General features: G+C 42.4%; 1 protein-coding gene and 1 long non-coding RNA gene across 2 annotated transcripts; one reads left to right on the top strand and one right to left on the bottom strand.

Annotated features, from left to right (window-relative positions):
- Window positions 1-348: 348 nt before the first annotated feature.
- On the bottom strand, window positions 349-18,574 carry LOC106586085 (myosin heavy chain, fast skeletal muscle). Its single transcript, XM_082967379.1, has 40 exons — window positions 18,536-18,574; window positions 18,175-18,402; window positions 17,682-17,828; window positions 17,333-17,489; window positions 16,853-16,880; window positions 16,480-16,588; window positions 16,234-16,326; window positions 15,724-15,784; window positions 14,885-14,983; window positions 14,458-14,561; window positions 13,924-14,062; window positions 13,543-13,661; window positions 13,241-13,390; window positions 12,976-13,146; window positions 11,686-11,989; window positions 10,916-10,980; window positions 10,733-10,820; window positions 10,499-10,616; window positions 10,246-10,369; window positions 9,513-9,649; window positions 8,785-9,040; window positions 8,323-8,565; window positions 7,787-7,963; window positions 7,545-7,690; window positions 7,275-7,365; window positions 6,580-6,969; window positions 6,332-6,458; window positions 6,028-6,146; window positions 5,499-5,695; window positions 5,192-5,375; window positions 4,916-5,081; window positions 4,630-4,754; window positions 4,160-4,468; window positions 3,851-4,054; window positions 3,579-3,704; window positions 3,270-3,440; window positions 1,766-1,870; window positions 1,568-1,663; window positions 1,036-1,167; window positions 349-480 (listed from the first exon to the last, which is right to left on the bottom strand). Exons 2-40 carry the CDS (start codon window positions 18,388-18,390, stop codon window positions 460-462), a joined length of 5,814 nt encoding a protein of 1,937 aa, XP_082823505.1. The 5' UTR covers window positions 18,391-18,402; window positions 18,536-18,574; the 3' UTR covers window positions 349-459.
- Window positions 9,622-11,776, top strand: LOC106591215 (uncharacterized). The gene is made up of 3 exons (XR_006762596.1): window positions 9,622-9,703; window positions 10,135-10,191; window positions 11,692-11,776. It is a non-coding gene; the product is annotated as an uncharacterized LOC106591215 (long non-coding RNA).

Genomic DNA, 18,574 nt, shown 5'->3' on the forward strand with positions numbered 1-18,574 from the left:
AGATTTTTACACACTAGAGTCATTATTTCCAATGGCAATATACCAGCATTACCTTGTATAAAGAAGCAGCTTAAATGCTGAGGCTTGCTAAACTACATTGAATTCAATAAGTGTGACTAAGCAAGAACAAAGTTGCAGTCCTTGCATCCATACCTCAGTCTGATAATTTGAGAGTGGTTACATTTTTCCAGCCTCATCCCTCAGCCTTTTACACAAAAAACGGACTGCTTTTTCGGGGTGACCACTTTTGCTGTTGGAATCCCAGATTGCTCCATTATTTAAAGTACAATATTTTATGGTATGAAAAAGCTGTTTGCTGAGTAATAAGTCCACAGTCACAAAGGAAGTGTATGTAGATCCACATGTTTTTAATCAATGCTCAACATTTCACCATGAAAATCATATTTTATGCAACACAGGAAAATGGTAAGACTTTGATCTTCAATACTTTGGTCTTGTTTACTCAGCAGCTTCTTTTCCCTGTAAGAAGAAAGATAGAATATAATGGATCAGTAATAATAATGAACATGATAAATATATGGATAGAATATAATGGATCAGTAATAATAATGAACATGATAAATATATGGATAGAATATAATGGATCAGTAATAATAATGAACATGATAAATATATGGGTAGAATATAATGGATCAGTAATAATAATGAACATGATAAATATATGGATAGAATATAATGGATCAGTAATAATAATGAACATGATAAATATATGGATAGAATATAATGGATCAGTAATAATAATGAACATGATAAATATATGGATAGGCTTGGATAGAATATAATGGATCAAGTCTTTAATGCTCAGTGCTCAGCTTGGATTTTAGATGTTGAAGTACTAATCGAATTACTCTTATTAGATTGTTTAGCCCTTCCTGAAATGTTCTTCTTAGAGATCTTAAATACAGTTGAGTGTAAAAGGTCAGTATTGACCTCTGAGAAGACTGAATCATAGGTGGTGTTGATGTGGTCATATCTGAACATGAGTCAGGTACAGGTTTAGAAGCAGTTCTGTACCTTTCCAGAGTCACGGGTCTTGGCTCTGAGCTTGTTGACCTGAGTCTCAGCGATGTCAGCACGCTCCTCAGCCTCCTCCAGCTCATGCTGAACCTTCCTGAACTTAGACATGTGCTGGTTTGCTGCTTCCTCCTGGGTGAGGAAAAGAGAGGGAGAGCAGAACATCAGCATTTAAAGTTTGAAGCTTCAGGTAGCAAATTAATATTCTGTTTTTAAAGGTATTTAAAAAACTAAATACAAAAAAAAAGACAGCTTTAGGATAGCAATGTATGCAGGGAAATAGATGATACAGCAGAGGAAGTGAGTTAGCGGAACGGGTGATCAAACCGCTGCCTCCAGCACTACCACTAGACCAGCCCCCAGCGCAGCAAACACTCAGAAATGTTCATATTTTCTTAAGCAATTACTTGTAATATCAATTGAGTCATTGCTGACTGGTGTGCTGTAGCAACACTTCAACTAAACCACATGGACATTACGTTTTGTAGGGAAAAATATTTTTTTTCAGAGTATTTGACTGTCTGTGACTCACCGCTTCCTCAGAATGCCTCTTGTAGGTCTTCACTTTCATCTGCAGCTTATCTACCAGGTCCTGAAGTCTGTTAACGTTCTTCTTATCCTCCTCAGTCTGTGAGAGACGAGCAAAGAATCAATGTCACAATAGTTTTATACACAAACCTGTCTGTGTTAGTGTCAAGTGTGTGAAGAAGGCACTTTCTCTATCTCTTACCTGGTAAGTGAGCTCCTTGACTCTGCGCTCATACTTGCGGACTCCCTTTACTGCGTCTACACCTCTTCTCTGCTCGGCCTCCACCTCAGCCTCGAGCTCACGCACCTTTGTGGAGAATAACATGTAGGCATTTGTTTGAGGTGGTGAAATCAGACGTAACATCTATTTGTAAAACAGAGGTATAGTCTTCTACTCAGTCAAGTCATTTTATTATTTTAATTGAAGGGGTCTGTAATAATAACATCAACTTTTCAATATCTGGGTCAGTGGTTCCCAAAGTCAATTTAAATTTCAATGTGTTTATGAATTTTTATAGCAAGAACAGATTATTAAACAGCCAGGGATCTTTGGAAAATGTTTAGAGGGTGCAATACTGTACAATGTAATATTATTAATCCACAATTTATGTTATTAACTCTTAGATAAACAACGGGCCTGGGAGGCTCACAACTCAATTATTCTTGTATTAGTAATATGACTGTCGATGTTGTCATGCGTTTAGCAGTGTATGGTGCAGTACCAGTATGGCGACTAGAGGCCGCCACTCGCATGTTTTAATGTTGTGACATTGCTTCCATTATGGAGCTCGCGCTATGGCAGTTGAGAGTAATTTGCCAAGTGAGCCAACAGCAAGAGAGAAGCACCGACGTAAATACATTTGTATATTTTTATTTTGAAAGTAAGCGATTGGAAAAGCAACATATTTAAGACGGCAATGTTTCTGGAGTGTGTACATATGTTTGTTAAGATGTTATGTTGTATTTTCAGGTTTTATGAACTTATTAAAGTCCGCTAGCCTACAAGCTAATTCAGCCATTAGCCCGCTAGCTGGTAGCCCCGCATAGCAACGCTAGCTTCCCTAGCAACGGCCAGTGAATGAGAGGTAACAAGAGAGAGAAATGATTACTATGACATTAATCGGATGAATGTATATTATATTGTGTGTTGATATTCATTGTGAATTATTATTATGAATGAAATGGCAGATTAGAATAAGTCTGCTGAGACAACAATTTAAGCCTGAAGGAAGCAACTAGAGTAATACATTTGCGTTTATTTAAAGGTCTTGGATCAACTCCACTAAATAAGTGTAAAATTGTTATAATTGGTTTTGTTGTGATCATGAATGCACTGTAATGTAAGCTTTAAAACTGCAACATTTTCTCTCTGATGCAAAGAGTGGGGACTTAAAATGTTTTTTTTCCCAGGGCCTGAGACTTGATTAGTCCAGTCATGCACTGCAGAAGTCATAGTAAATCTGAGTGGATGCTATTTTTATTGCACTTTAAGTAGAAGTTGTGTTCTGATATTATGAGGGCGTCCCTGATGAATTCGCTATCACAAAAGGGGTCCTTGCAACAAAACCGTTTGGGAACCCCTGATGTAGATGGGTTATTGAGAGAAAAAGTAATTACAAAATGCTCCTGTGTATTTTTACATGATCAAATACATTTCCAGCAATCTGTCTTTCAATCCACCCTAATCCACCCTGCTGATAACTCACCCTGGATTCCAGTTTCTGGAGCTGCTTCTTGCCTCCCTTCATGGCCAGATTCTCAGCCTCATCCAGGCGGTGCTGCAGGTCCTTGACTGTGACCTCCAGGTTCTTCTTCATCCTCTCCAGGTGAGAGCTGGTGTCCTGCTCCTTCTTCAGCTCCTCAGCCATCATGGCCGCCTGGAATAGTAGTTTGTTTAATTTATGCACCAATTGGCACCGATCATAACGTTCCTCTGAGATCTTTGTTGTTCTTAACCAGCCCAGCTACCATTGGCCCTTAGGGACAAATCAAGATGATGTATTTCAAGGACTCACATCAGTGATTGCCTTCTTGGCCTTCTCTTCTGCATTCCTGGCCTCCTGGACGATGTCGTCCACCTCTCCCTGCACCTGCACCAGGTCAGTCTCCAGCTTCTTCTTGGTGTTCAGAAGGCTGGTGTTCTGAAGGAGGAAACAAGATGATTTGTTTATCTCTCAAGAGAACTTGCAAGTCACAAGGCTGAAATTATGAAAATCTAAGGCAAATTCCAGGTGTGTTTAAACTGTATGCTTGGTTGAGTTTCATTAGAAATGGCTTTGACCCATACCTGGGAGTGCAGCAGTCCAACACGCTCGCTGGCATCTACCAGCTCAGTCTCAGCCACTTTGCGGCCTCTCTCTGTCTGCTCCAGAGCAACTCTGAGCTCCTCGATTTCAGCCACCATCAGACCGTTTCTGCGCTCCACCATGGCTGCCTGCTCCTTCATGTCTTCTGCGACACGGACGGCGTCATCAAGGTGCAATTGGGCATCCTGTGGTTCACAATGACATACGTTCATTAGGACTTGTGGAAGTAGGGGTGATTCACAAACAAATCCTTAGCCATGTTCAGGTTTTTGAGCCTGATGTCCCTTTACCTTGAGCTGTCCCTGGACGTTCCTCAGCTGTTTCTGGGCCTCAGCGGCCTGCCTGTTGGAGTGGCTCAGCTGGATCTCCATCTCGTTCAGGTCTCCCTCCATCTTCTTCTTCACCCTCAGGGCATCATTCCTGCTCCTGACCTCAGAGTCCAGGGTGCTCTGCATGGAGTCAACCACCCTCTGGCTGTTCCTCTTGATCTGCTCCATCTCCTCGTCCTTCTCAGCGATCTTCCTGTCCACCTCACCCTTGATCTGGTTCAGCTCCAGCTGCACACGCAGAATCTTGGATTCCTCGTGCTCCAGTGTGCCCTGGACAAACAGAAGGAGTCAGAAAAGTTTTGTTCAGTACATTTGGATGTAGGAATTAAATATATATGACTACAATAAACACCAATACAGAGAGCCTTTCACTGTAGCTGGCATTTGCTAGTGTACCACTGCTTTTCCCATCAAACAGCTGTAGTTTGTACCTCAGCCTCCTCCAGAGCGGTCTGGATCTCAGACTTCTCTGTCTCCACGGTCTTCTTGGCCTTCTCCAACTCATGGATGCTCTTGCCAGTCTCTCCGATCTGCTCAGTCAGGTCAGAGATCTCCTCTGCACACACACACACAGGAGCAGTTTAGACTTGGGGGATTTTAAGTGGATATGTCAATGTACTGAAGTTGATATTGAATCATGATTACACTTATTTAATGAACAGCAATTCATCTTGCTAATCAAACATAAGCCAAATAGAATCGCTGTCAAATAATCACGTTGCAGGTTCTTGTTCTCTCTCTTCAGAGTCTCCAGATGATCCAGAGCCTCCTCGTAGGAGTTCTTCATCTTGAAGAGTTCAGTGCTCATAGAGCGAGCCTCCTTCTGAGCTCCTTCCAGCTCTGCCTGACCCTCCTCATACTTCTGCTTCCACTCTGCCAGAACCTAGGAGAATCCATGGGATTTTCATCAGAAGTCTTTGGTGAAGAGTTTTGAATTATAAATATGCAACAATTATAAAATTGATAAAAAAATATAGCTTTATTCATTTTCACCTTGTCAAAGTTCCTCTGCTTCTTGTCGAGGTTGGCGGCCAATGCGTTGGCTCTCTCAACATCAATCATGAGGTCCTCCACCTCTCCCTGCAGCCTCTGCTTGGTCTTCTCCAGGGAGGCGCACTTGGAGTTGGTCGCCTCAATGGTCTCCTCAGCATCCTGCAGACGCTGGGCCAGCTTCTTCCTGTTGGACAAGAGAGGGAGGTTTTATGGAGTAAAAGATATGTTACAATACATATTGATGTAACATTTTGTCAGAGCCACCTACCACCATCACCACGAGTTTTTTCTGTTGCGTGTGACTCACTTGGCCTCCTCCAGCTCCTCTGTGCGCTGGATGGCATCAGTTTCATACTTAGTCCTCCACTGAGCCACCTCACTGTTGGCCTTGGACATGCCGCGTTGCAGCTCTGCCTTGGCCTCCTGCTCCTCCTCAAACTGCTCCCTCAGGAGGTCACAGTCATGGCGGGCAGACTGGACACCGTGGGCCAGTGCGTTTTTAGCCTGTGAGAAAGAAAGACAAAGAGAGATTAGAGAGATAGTCAAACAAATTATGGTCGAAGTCTCTGAGGGTGGCGAGACAGTAGGAGTCTCTGAGGGTGGCGAGACAGTAGGAGTCTCTGAATGTGGTGATATAGTAGGAGTCTCTGAATGTGGTGATATAGTAGGAGTCTCTGAATGTGGTGATATAGTAGGAGTCTCTGAGGGTGGAGAGACAGTAGAAGTCTCTGAGGGTGGAGAGACAGTAGGAGTCTCAGAGGGTGGCGTAGTCACCGTCTATATGAAGATATAACTCTAAACTCTGTGGACGGTGGAGTCCATTTTGGGTCCCTTACCTTGACCTCCTCCTCAATCGCCCTCTTCAGCTCCTCCACCTGCTGGGTGAAGGCCTGTTTTCCTCTGGTCAGCTGAGACACCAGGGCTTCCTTCTCCTCCAGCTGGCGACCAAACTCACCTGCAGGGACAGAGGGACATTTTGTTAATAGGGTCTCTGTTCTCTAAGATTGAAAATCTATTTTGAGGTATTGTAGGGCAATTGGGCAGCGAATAGTACAGTAGAATCTGTGTGGATACAGCCCACAACAAGTTTTGTTTTCTACTAAAGGAAAGCATTGGCTTGTTGTTCATTGTTGATGGTACCATTTTCTGTCAGGAGTCTGGCCCTCTGTCCACTGATGTCGTTGACCTGGCGAACATTCTCATCATTCTTAGTCTTGAGCTCGCTCAGCTGGTCCTCAAGAGTCCGGCACATCTTCTCCAGATTGCCCTGTTAGTGAAACATGTTCCATCATTACTTTATATATGTGACTTCTGTCAACTTCAGTTCACTTGAATGGTAATGTAGTTGACCCTCCTCAACACTGCTTTACCAAAACATTACTACTCACCTTAGCCTTGGCAACGGCCTCCATGTTGCTGGAGAGGTCATCAATCTCCATCTTGTACTCGCTCTTCTCCTTCTCCAGCTTCTGCTTGACGCGCTGCAGGTTGTCGATCTGCTCCCCGAGCTCAGCCACACTATCGGCCTGCTTCTTGCGCAGAGCGGCGGCTGTGGCCTCATGCTGCAGGGTGGACTCTTCAAGATCACGACGCAGCTTCTGGAACTCAGCCTCACGCTTCTTGTTCATCTCAATCTGAGCAGCAGTGGCACCTCCGGCCTCTTCCAGCCTCTCGCTGATCTCCTCAAGTTCCCTGGAGAGATCGGCCCTCTGCTTCTCAACCTTAGCCCTGGCAGCACGCTCAGCCTCAATTTCCTCCTCCAGCTCCTCAATACGGGCCTAGAACAGGGGTAGGAGCAGGGGGATGAACACTACAATATAGTTGAAACAATTGAACTTCACAAAATAATAATAGTATGTATATTTTGCATAAATGTTGTTTAATACGAAGCCAGTTACACTAATATATTCAGTAGACAGTGTCCCATGCAGGAGCCAAAACCACAATGTTAAGAAACACCATCTTCCAACCTACTCAGCTATCAGAAGCCACCTGGAAAAATGTGTGGTACCAGAATAATGTTTTTCAAGAAATTATTCAAGTCTGTGCTTTTCTGTACTGGAGCTTATATCCTGTACTATACCTGGAGTTCCTTGATCTTCTTCTGCAGCTGAGCTCCCAGAGACTGCTCATCCTCAACCTTGCTGAGGAGCTGGGTGGTCTCAAACTCCTTCCTAAGAAACACAAACACGTTGACTGCAGAGTTGGTTTTGCTTTGATAGTGAAATGGCAGAGGATCATACCATTCACTTTGCTTTTAAGAATAACATGTAAATGCTAATTCATAATTACAAGAATTAGTCAAGAACAACCATTATAGCAGCTAATACTGTGGTCATTTGTTTGTGTTTACTTCTTGATTTTCTCATCAGCTTGCTGCTTGTCATTCTCCAGGTCCATTATGGACTCCTGGGCCAGTTTCAGATCTCCCTCCAGCTTTCTCTTGGATCTCTCAAGGTCCATACGGAGCTTCTTCTCTTGCTCCAGAGAACCTTCAAGCTAGAAGATAAAAACACACATATTGTTCAAATCTAAATAACTGAAGATAATATCATTTTACATACTATCATGGCCAAAATGTCCAACTCCACTCACGTCGTCCACTTGCTGTTCCAGCTTGGTCTTGGCCTTGGTCAGAGTGTTGACTTTGTCCTCCTCTGCCTGCAGGTCATCCAGTGTCTGCTGGTGGGCCTCTTGGAGGGCTTTCTTCTCCTTGGTCAGCTTGGCAACACTCTCATCCATAGACGCCATCTCCTCTGTCAGGTTTTTAACCTGAAAACGGCAAAATTTGTCTTTTGTCACTTCACCGTAAATGGGAGGTTTAGTTTAATATACCATATATTGCATTAATTTCATTTAAATTAGAAATGTGTCTACAGTTACTGTACTATAGATTCAACACTAGATGGAAGTGTACACCATGCCAGTGTACTGAATGGAAGTCATAAATGAGGGGGATCAGAACATGCAATGAATGTTGGGAGTACCCCGCAACTGAAATTCCACTATTGTGTCTTAATTTTTCCTGCACCCACAATACAACTTGAATTCCATTTCTGTTAAGCTATGTTTTGAGTTGATTATTGTTTAGATTATTGTTTGGTTAGACTGTCTATGGTAAGACACAATACCTTGTTTTCAGTGGCGTGCTTCTCCTTCTCCACTTTGGCCAGGGTGAGCTCCAGGTCATCAATGTCCTTCTTCAGCTCAGAGCACTCATCCTCCAGCTTCCTCTTCTTGGCAGTCAACTCAGCATTGATCTCCTCCTCATCCTCCAGCCTCTCGGTCGTCTCTTTGAGTTTGGCCTCCTGCTGGATCTTGCTCTTGATGAGCCCCTCGCACCTTTCCTCAGCATCGTTCAGACTCTCTCCTTCCTGGTTTCAGAACAGGAGAAAAGAAATCAGAGGCCTCACTTTGTGTATTGAAGGTCAGAGTAAATCAATAGAAATTCATGGAATATATAACATGGGCAATAAAAATGTGTTAAACACATGCTTCACAGTGTGTTCATATGTGTTTGTGGGTTTGTATGTATGTCTTTGTGTGTATTTGTGTGTGTAGATGTGCCCTTATGAAGCTTGTTGCTGTCTCACAGATGCTACTTGGAGCGCCAGGTCGTTCTTCTCCTGCGTCAGGGCCACCAACTTCTCCTCCATTTGCTTCTTTGTGGCCAGAGCCTTGGCCAGGTCTGTCGTCATCTTCTCATAGTTCTCCTTCATGTTGGCCAGCTCCTTCTCAGTCTCAGCGCTCTGCAGCAGGGGCTTGATCTTGAAGTACAACTTCATCCATGGCCAGGTTTTCACATTCATGAATGAGCGGATGTTGTACTGGATGGCGTAAATTGATTCTCTGGCCGACAGAAAGGATACAGTAGCATGGTGAGTGACATGCTTAAATCTACATTCTGTGACTCGAAGAACAACATAATGGGGCCCCACACCACTGTTTGTTTACAGCTGAGGAATGGGGCTAGGGAAATGTAAACCCTATTAAATTCATAGTGAGTGACCTAGATGCAACGACTGACAGACTTGCTAAGCTCATGAGACATTTTATATTCTTCAACAATTAATGGATCTGTACCACAAATGTAAATGCCAATTGAACAGCCAAATCCCAAACTGCAGCTATAAAGCTAGAATCCTTAGTTGCTACATCCATTTCTGGACTTATAAATGAATTAACCCAAAAGCTTTAGTAGACCATTATAAGATGTACTTCCTCATTCTGAACAGCTCACAGCATATACAGTACGTAATCATAATGCATTAGATACAGGTGGTTGACAGAAAGCTTTGCCAAGATGTCTACTATTCCTCACCTCCTCTCCATCATCTTGCTAAACTCTCTCCTCATGAGGAATCCACGGCTGAGAGCCTGGACCATGCCGACTAGAGAGGCCAGCTTCTCATCTCTCATCTCCTCCAGGACACCCAGCAGACCGGCTTTGAAGAACACCTGAGACACAGGTTAACATGGTCAATGGAACCACAGATGGTGACAGACAGAAAGGTTTGAATCAAAAGAGGGGAACAACACCACTAGATTGATTTAAACAACATTAACTTTGCAATAGTTGCAAACATACCATGGGATATGTTGTTTCTAAGTTGTTAGTTATTGTACAGTTGTAGATTAATAATGTACACGGATACAGATAACTGCAGCCTTCCCTGTAGCTCAGTTGGTAGAGCATGGTGTTTGCAACGCCAGGGTTGTGGGTTCGATTCCCACGGGGGGCCAGCAAAAAAAATGTATGAAATTGTATGAAATGTATGCATTCACTACTGTAAGTCGCTCTGGATAAGAGCGTCTGCTAAATGACTAAAATGTAAATGTAATACCACTCTAACACAATGTACATGATAATGAGTTTAGTTTCTCTTTTGTGATGAATGACTGAAGAAAAAAACACTACACTGTTTTTCCACCTTCTCCATTAGTGAAATGAAGAAGAAAGAACAAAAGGATGGATAGATCACCTGGAGAGATTTTATATGGTACGGGTTTAAATTATTATTGAAGTTGTGTTTTGCTGGGGGTTTTTGACTGACCTTGGTGTGTCCAAACTTGTAATCCTCGTGATTCACATCAATGGACCCAAGCAGCTTCTCAGAAGCCTTCTTGTTGTCCATGAACTGGCCCTCAGGGATGACACTGGCATTCAGTACTTTGTACCTGAATGAGGAGACATTTTTAACATGTCAAGTTGTAATATGTTGGTTATATTTCGTAAAAGGTCAGCCAATTCTGATGCTGGGAAAACCCTTGGAGCAGATATTTTCTGTGGTGTGTGCGTGCGTGTACCTCTGCTTGAAGTCAGCATAGATGATTCTGCTGGGGAAGCCCTTTCTGCAGATCCTGATACCCTCCAGTACACCATTACACCTGAGCTGGTGGATAACCAGGAAGTTCTCCATCAGACCTGGTAAAACAAACCAAGTCTCTTTTAATACTCATAAACAGGTTAAAGATTGGAATGGTTGAGGTTACTGGTACTGTACTGATAAGATTCCATATTTAACTCAATATTTCTTGTACCTGGAGTCTTTGACTCGTTGGGGATCAGGCAGCGCACAAAGTGAGGATGAGTGCTCCTCAAGTTGGTCATCAGCTTATGTAAGTTCTCCTGTAAGAGGGTTACAAACCATTTTCTCAGACCGACTGTAATTTAGAATAATTGCACCTTTTGAAGGACTGAATCTACACATTTCAAAAGCTCACCCTGAACTGGGAGGACACAGTCTGCATGGAACCACCCTTCTTCTTGCCTCCTTTCTTGGCTTTATCTGTTAAAATGGGGAAAAGTAAAAGATAACTAGAAAAGTACATTTCCTAGAGCGGGTGGAATAAATAGAATAAAACACGATTATGTAAGAAATCTATAGTGGTCTTGTCTTCAGCAAGCACACTAATTATAAACCAGAGAATCTCTGGTTATGTCACGACTTCCGCCGAAATCGGCTCCTCTCCTTGTAGGGCGGTGTTCGGCGATCAACGTCACCGGCTTTCTAGCCATCGCCGCTCCATTTTTCATATTCCCATTTGTTTTGTCTTGTTCCATACACACCTGGTTTTCATTCCCTAGTCACACTGAATGTATGTCTTTGTGTGAAATTGTTTTGATGTTATGTGGGTATTGTTATGCGCCAGACTTTGGCTGTGTTTTGGACACGTTATATGTACTTATGTGCTTTCGTTTGGACTGGAATAAAAAGTGTGCCTGTTAACTACACTCTGCTCTCCTGCACCTGACTTCGCCTCCAGTACACACCCTTAACAAGTTAACTTCACACTTATCTAGAGGCAAATGCTGCCAATGTCATTGTGTAAAATAACACCTATTGTATGATTTGAAAAAAACAAGTGTATGAATAAATTAACCTGGTGAAAACACCCTGAGAAATTGGTATACATTCAAAGACTTTAAAGAACATTCAGTCTAAGTTATAAGTAGTGCTTAATTAAATCATTTGACTCGATGCTATTCTTACCCTCAGGTGGAGGAGCAGGATACAGGGCAGCCAGAATTTTGACTCCGGACTTCTGGTACAGCTGACAAACTGAGTCGTTCAGGGGATCCTTGTTCTTCTCCAGCCACCCAGTGATGTTGTAGTCCACAGTTCCGGCGTAGTGCACCAGGGAGAAGTGGGCCTCTGCCTTGCCTTTGGCAGGCTTGGGCTTCTCAAACGCCTTTGTTTTGCCAAGATGCTGGGCGTACAGCTTGTCCTTGAAGGTAGTGTCTGAAGACTTGGGGAACATGCACTCCTCTTCAAGGATGGAGAAGATGCCCAATGGCTTTACGAAAAGAGATGTATATCAAATTAGTGATATTTACACTTAGATCACATTCATTCCTTTAGTAAACATGCTATTATAGGATTATATTCATTTAGGGACACATAATAGGAAACATATTGAGTTCTCAACAGTCAGTGGCATATATTAATGGGTGCCAAGGGAAGCGAGGTTTCCCCCAAAAATGGACATATAATATAATGTATGTTTCGTCTCGCTTAGCAATAGGCTGAATGTGTCTCACCAGGTAAAGCAAAACTGCGCTCCTCTGTCTCTGTATTTGTAGCCCTTCTATCTGATGCTGTCTGGTCACTCTACAAGTAGGGTGAGTCAACATGTTTTTTCTACTCGCATAAATTAGTACCATGGACACCCACATAATATTTAGCTGACATTGATTGGAATAAACTCGTTTTTGGAATCTTTTAGTTGTCACTGTATTAGACTAAGCATAGGTTATTTGATGACATTGAAAGGTTGAAGTTGAAATGGTGCCAGAATAGTGGAGGGAGGCAGGTCCTGTTTTCTTTGCGACTTGCAGTAACTCTCCGTGGTTCTAAATCAATACATGTTTAGTGGTCCGAAAATGACAGAGAAATGTACTTGACTGACCATGCTGTAGGTCATGTAACTGTTTGTTACATGCATTATGCTTTGTGGACTCCACGGGACAGATGTTGCTCTCCGGTTATGTGATGAATCAAAGATGTGGTTGAATTTATTCTGCCACTGTGTCTTCTTATTGTCTCAGCCTTAGGCCTATATATCATGGTGGCAAGGCATATAAACTAACAGGTTATAGAGCAAACAATGCAATTATCACAACACATAGGTTGCAATATGGATTTATTTTGACTGGTTTGGCTTTCCCAGTCATTTAAACGTTACGCTGCTACTGTATGTTGTACCACAGTGATAATATATCACACAGCGCTCCATATGAGCTTTGCTGTTATGGTCCATTAAAATCCCCACAGACAGCTTACCTTCTCAATAAGCTCAATGCAGGCAGCCAAGTCCATGCCGAAGTCAATGAAGGCCCAGACGATTCCCTCCTTCTTGTACTCCTCTTGCTCCAGGACGAACATGGTGTGGTTGAAAAACTGTTGCAGTTTCTCATTGGTGAAGTTGATGCACAGCTGCTCCATGCTGTTGTACTGTTGATGGAGTTTTAAAAGGGATCATTTCATCATACAAGACTGTAATCCATCTCAATCACAACTAATTGTCTTGTTCTGGTCTCATACTCACATCAAAGATCTCAAACCCGGCAATGTCAAGCACACCGATATAGAACTGCCTTGGATTCTTGGTGTCCAACATCTCATTGATACGGATGACCATCCACAAGAACATCCTCTCATAGATGGACTTGGCCAGAGCACTGACTGAGTTATTAACCTGTAATGATAATCCCTCAAATTAATATGTGAGATATTGACCATGTCTAGTGATAAGGTGATACAAGCTTTGGAAAATCAAAAGTAATGCACTCGCCCCAACAATAATTCCAGTGCTCAGAAAATGGTAGATTCTGTGTTTGGCCGCCTTACCTGAGGCACAGTCTGTCCCTTGGTCACATACTCGTTGCCGACCTTCACTCTGGGGTAGCACAGAGCCTTCAACATCTCAGCTGAGTTCAGGCCCAGCAGGTAGGCGATTTTATCAGCCACTGGAAAGAGAACCAACAACAACAGACTCAGGGACACAAGATCACTTGTTTCTGATTTCACACTAACAAAATAGTTTGGTTAACTTCTTTGTGGGCTAGGTTTTGATTCACCCACATTTTGGAGGTTGGAATTTGTTCTCCAAAAATGATCTCCTGCCTGACTTTCATGTGGCACTGTCTGTCTTAGGTGTTCTATTTCTATGTTGGGGACTGGGAATGGGACTAATGCTCTACATATTGTATATCTATGAGTGGGACTCACCCTCTGTGCCGTCTGGCTCGGCCTGCTCCTCACGCTGCTTCTGCTTGAATTTCAAGTTTCCATGGTGCAATACAGCTCCTGTCAGCTTGTAGATGCCAATCTTCTCTTCATTAGTGAAGCCCAGGATGGTAATGGCATCCTGGCATTAAAGAGGAAGTACAACAGTGATGAACTGAACGGTAGTTTGCTCAGTTACACTACATTTCTGTGCTGCTCACTGCAGAACAAATGGGATGGATAGATTTGACTGGCTTCTCTGTTCCACATGATAACACTTGGCCAACACATTAGTAGATGGCAGCACAAAATTAGTTTTACACAGTTCCACAGGGCACTTAGTGGTGCTCTCTTGTGGAAGGCACAGAGATTTCCTTGAGGCACATGCCTAACTAACACAAGGCATTTAGAATCAAACAAAAACATACATGAACATTCCCAGCTGCCACCAAGTTGGAATTTCACAGTACATTCAGTGTGTATGGTGGTCCTATCAATTCCATATCTAGAGTTTGTTTAAACCTTTGTTTTACTCACATCTGTGGCATCCAGCTCTTCATTGTCATTGATGCTGGCCACAGTGATCTGTCCCTGGCTGCACATGGGGAAGTCGTAGGGGTTAGTGGTGATGAGCGCCATTTCTGTGGACAACGGAGAACAGCTTGTCAGGTAAATCTCTTAGAATTCTGCTGTCCTACCTTTACAGTATCTCTCCCTCCTTTACTCAGTAGATGGACTCAATGATACATGTAGTATATAATAAATAGCATCAAAAGAGGAGACTGAGACTTGTGGACTAGTGCATCACAGTGCATTACTTGATAGATATTTACCAAAGACCTGACCCATGTCTAGATGCCTTGTTACCTTGGATGTACTCATTGTAATATTATTATTACTGTGGATTATGAATATTGTATATATATTCCATAAATGGGGATGGGAATAATTTCCTCTGGCGTACCAACTAGCTCAGGTTTGTGGCCTGTCATCATCTGGAAGAAGATGTGGTAGCCTCTCTCATCGGGCAGCTGGAAGGACACTCTGGACTTCTCCAGCAGGTCTGAGGGAGAGAGAGTGAATGACACAAAGAGAAAGAGTAGAGAGAGAATGACACAAAGAGAAAGAGTAGAGAGAGAATGACACAAAGAGAAAGAGTAGAGAGAGAGAGAATGAGAGAGAGAAGGACACAAAGAGAAAGTAGAGAGAGAGAGAATGACACAAGGAGAAAGAGTAGAGAGAGAAGGACACAAAGAGAAAGAGTAGAGAGAGAAGGACACAAAGAAAGAGTAGAGAGAGAAGGACACAAGGAGAAAGAGTAGAGAGAGAAGGACACAAAGAGAAAGAGTAGAGAGAGAGAGAATGACACAAGGAGAAAGAGTAGAGAGAGAAGGACACAAAGAGAAAGAGTAGAGAGAGAATGACACAAGGAGAAAGAGTAGAGAGAGAAGGACACAAAGAGAAAGAGTAGAGAGAGAATGACACAAAGAGAAAGAGTAGAGAGAGAATGACACAAAGAGAAAGAGTAGAGAGAGAAGGACACAAAGAGAAAGTAGAGAGAGAATGACACAAAGAGAAAGAGTAGAGCGAGAATGACACAAAGAGAAAGAGTAGAGAGAGAGAGAGAGAAAGAGACAGAGAGAGACACAGAGAGAGAATGACAAAGAGAAAGAGTAGAGAGAGAGCGAGAATGACACAAAGAGAAAGTAGAGAGAGAATGAGATCATTTGTTGGATATCATTACATTTAAATGTATCTGTGTGAATTTAGGAAAGCATTGAGACACAATCAAAACTAACTCACAGGTTTCAATATCAGCTTTAGCCAGTTTGCCAGCTTGGAAGTGAATCCTGATGAATTTACCCTATAGTTGAGCATGGGGGTTAGAAATAGGTCAACAAATAAATCTAACATTTTACTTTAATAGACCCCTTTAAATGTTACAGTTTGTTGGACATATGTTGGATCTATTGATACAGATGTAGGATATTGATGTAGGATCCAGTTTGCTACAGCAGGAAAACAAATCCTGCAGCAACAGGAAATGTGAATTATTATGTGGATTATAAATAATGGATTTTATGATTTTTTTTTTGTTCTTTTGTAGGGGTTGATGAAACAAAAATAATACAGCAAATCAAATCTGACATTTTAAAGAGGAAATTGCAAACTTTAGAACCTTGAAAACACAACAAGTTTGAATTTCAAATTTTCAGCAATGGAAAATATCTTAAATGTGTATAACAATAGGGAACTACTGAATAATAATTTTCCAATATAAGGTAACTTCCACAGTATGCCCTTCATACTTACAAAGCGAGACGAGTTGTCGTTCCTCACTGTCTTGGCATTACCGTAAGACTCCAGCAGAGGGTTAGCTGCAATGATCTGATCCTCAAGAGACCCCTGATTGAGACAAACACAAGTTGCTCAAAAACTGGTAACATTGTCAAGTTAGTTTTTCTCAATTGCTTGAAAGAGGATTCACCACTGGAAAAAAGGTTTACACAACCAACCAAACTGAAATGTGATTTAAAGGCAAACATAAGAACAACCTACCTGCATTTTGCCAGGTTCTGCTTCCTTCTTGGCCCCAGACACTGCAATGGTGGCAAAGTACTGGATGACACGCTTGGTGTTGACAGTCTTTCCTGCACCGGATTCTCCACTGGTTTATATGACAGAGAAAGAGGGGTTTTAGTGAAAGCCAATCTGACACTCAAACATGTAACTAAGAAATAGCATAGAAAAATACACTGTTAACCTGTGTTCTGACACAAGTCTTTAACAAATACTCCTTCTCATCGACTCGTTATTACACATAGCCTAATGCTCTAATCCATTCATATTGTCATGTATTTCATCACACCAAGTGACCCAACTTATTACAATAGAAACACTTTCTCAAGTGACATTTTAGTAAACAACTTACGTAATCAGGACGGACTGGTTCTCCTTATCTGGAACCAGAAAACATATTGCTTATCATACTCAAGCAACATTATGGGGACATTATTTCATTCATAGCATCATCATTAATTTCACTTTGGAACATTCTATTCAAGGGTTAGTGAGATCAGATTTTCCCAGCAAACTGTTCTAACCTAGACTAGAAAACAGTAGATACCTCTCAAAAGCATATTTGAAATTCTATTGATACATCCAGCCATCCATCCATCCATCTATACGCACTTATGGACTTTGAGATCCATGCGCATTTATGGACATCCATCCAATCATCCCTCCCTCCCTCCCTCCCTCCCTCCCCCCCTCCCTCCCTCCCTCCCTCCCTCCCTCCCTCCCTCCCTCCAATCATCTGTCCCTCCATCCATCCAATCATCTGTCCATCCCTCCATCTGTCCATGCCTCCCTCCATCCAACCAGCCATCCATCCATCCATGACAGCTCGTACCAATCATCATGAACTGAAAGGCGTTGTCAGAGACGGAGAAGATATGGGGTGGAGCCTCCACCCTCTTCTTCCCCCTGTAGGCGTTGACAACCTCTGCGTCGTACACTGGGAGCCACTTGTAGGGGTTCACCGTGGCACAGAAGAGCCCAGAGTAGGTCTGGATGAAAGCATAATTAATTTAGGAGATTAACAAAATCAGATTGACTTTTACCTGGATTTATGTGAGAATGTGGGTGTACTTTGGTATACTGATGTGGGTCTACTGTATTGATATCTTTTGGTTTCTACCATTCATTTATGTGTGTATTTCTTATGTTCATGTGTGTGTTTGTATGTGCAGGTTTCTTACATAGATCATCCATGCTGCATAACGCTCTTTGAGGTTATACAACACAGAGGCTTCATTCAGGTAGGTCATCATGGCCATGTCCTCAATCTTGTCGTACTTAGGGGGGTTCATCTCATAGATGTCTGCATCTTTGAACTCTTTTCCTTCCTGAAACAGTCAGAAATCTAGATTACACGCAGATCAAACTGGACATGACAGAATGCTTTTTTCTGACAGAATGTATATCCACATTAATCCAACTACTTAGTTATCACCCACTGACACACAACTGGTGGTTCTTGACTAGTCAACATTCTATGTCATTTTTAATTAGCAGCAATAACAATGATGTGTTTGAAGGTTATATAATGTCTGCAAAAAACAATGAAATGCTTCTTTATATATTTTCTGTTAGTGATTTCTTATTGCCTATAGACATTGTTTGGATCATTTCAATGATTTTTCAAGAATTAGAGTAATTGCACAAACTTGAAACTTTTCTGATCAGGCTTACCTCCTTAGTGCCGTCAGGTTTCGTGACTGTTACAGTACACTTCCCGTCTGCCCTGGCAGTGACCAGACCCTTAAGGTACAGCTCCACCTTGTCTGCCACATAGCAGGAGTTCTTTGAATCAAAGGGTGCGGCTTGTGCCTCCATCCTCTCCTTCTCAGATTTACGGAGGTATATGGCAGCCTTGCCGTAGATTTGCATCTCAGCGTCCGTACTCATGGTGACGGATAACTAGGAAAGAGATGAAACAAGAAACATGATTGACTCTGTGGTGCTTCCTCCCCAGTCAACAGAGTTAGGTGAGTGGTATCTCTAACAGAATATTCTCATCACTTTTTATGTGAGGACTCAAACCATGTCTCACCTTCTTTTTCCCCTCCTACAGATGAATGTGTACTTCTTG

The sequence above is a fragment of the Salmo salar genome, chromosome 02 (assembly GCF_965601325.2).
Source record: "Salmo salar chromosome 02, fSalSal1, whole genome shotgun sequence".
In the NCBI taxonomy this organism is placed as follows: domain Eukaryota; kingdom Metazoa; phylum Chordata; class Actinopteri; order Salmoniformes; family Salmonidae; genus Salmo; species Salmo salar.

Excerpts from the sequence above, each read along its gene's own strand:
- LOC106586085 (XM_082967379.1), bottom strand. The coding sequence starts at position 18,390 with ATGAGTACGGACGCTGAGATGCAAATCTACGGCAAGGCTGCCATATAC. Across the intron at positions 16,327-16,479 it reads CAGAACCTGGCAAAATGCAG|GGGTCTCTTGAGGATCAGAT; the intron begins GTAGGTTGTTCT and ends TGTCTCAATCAG. Across the intron at positions 14,063-14,457 it reads AAGAGCTGGATGCCACAGAT|GATGCCATTACCATCCTGGG; the intron begins GTGAGTAAAACA and ends CTTTAATGCCAG.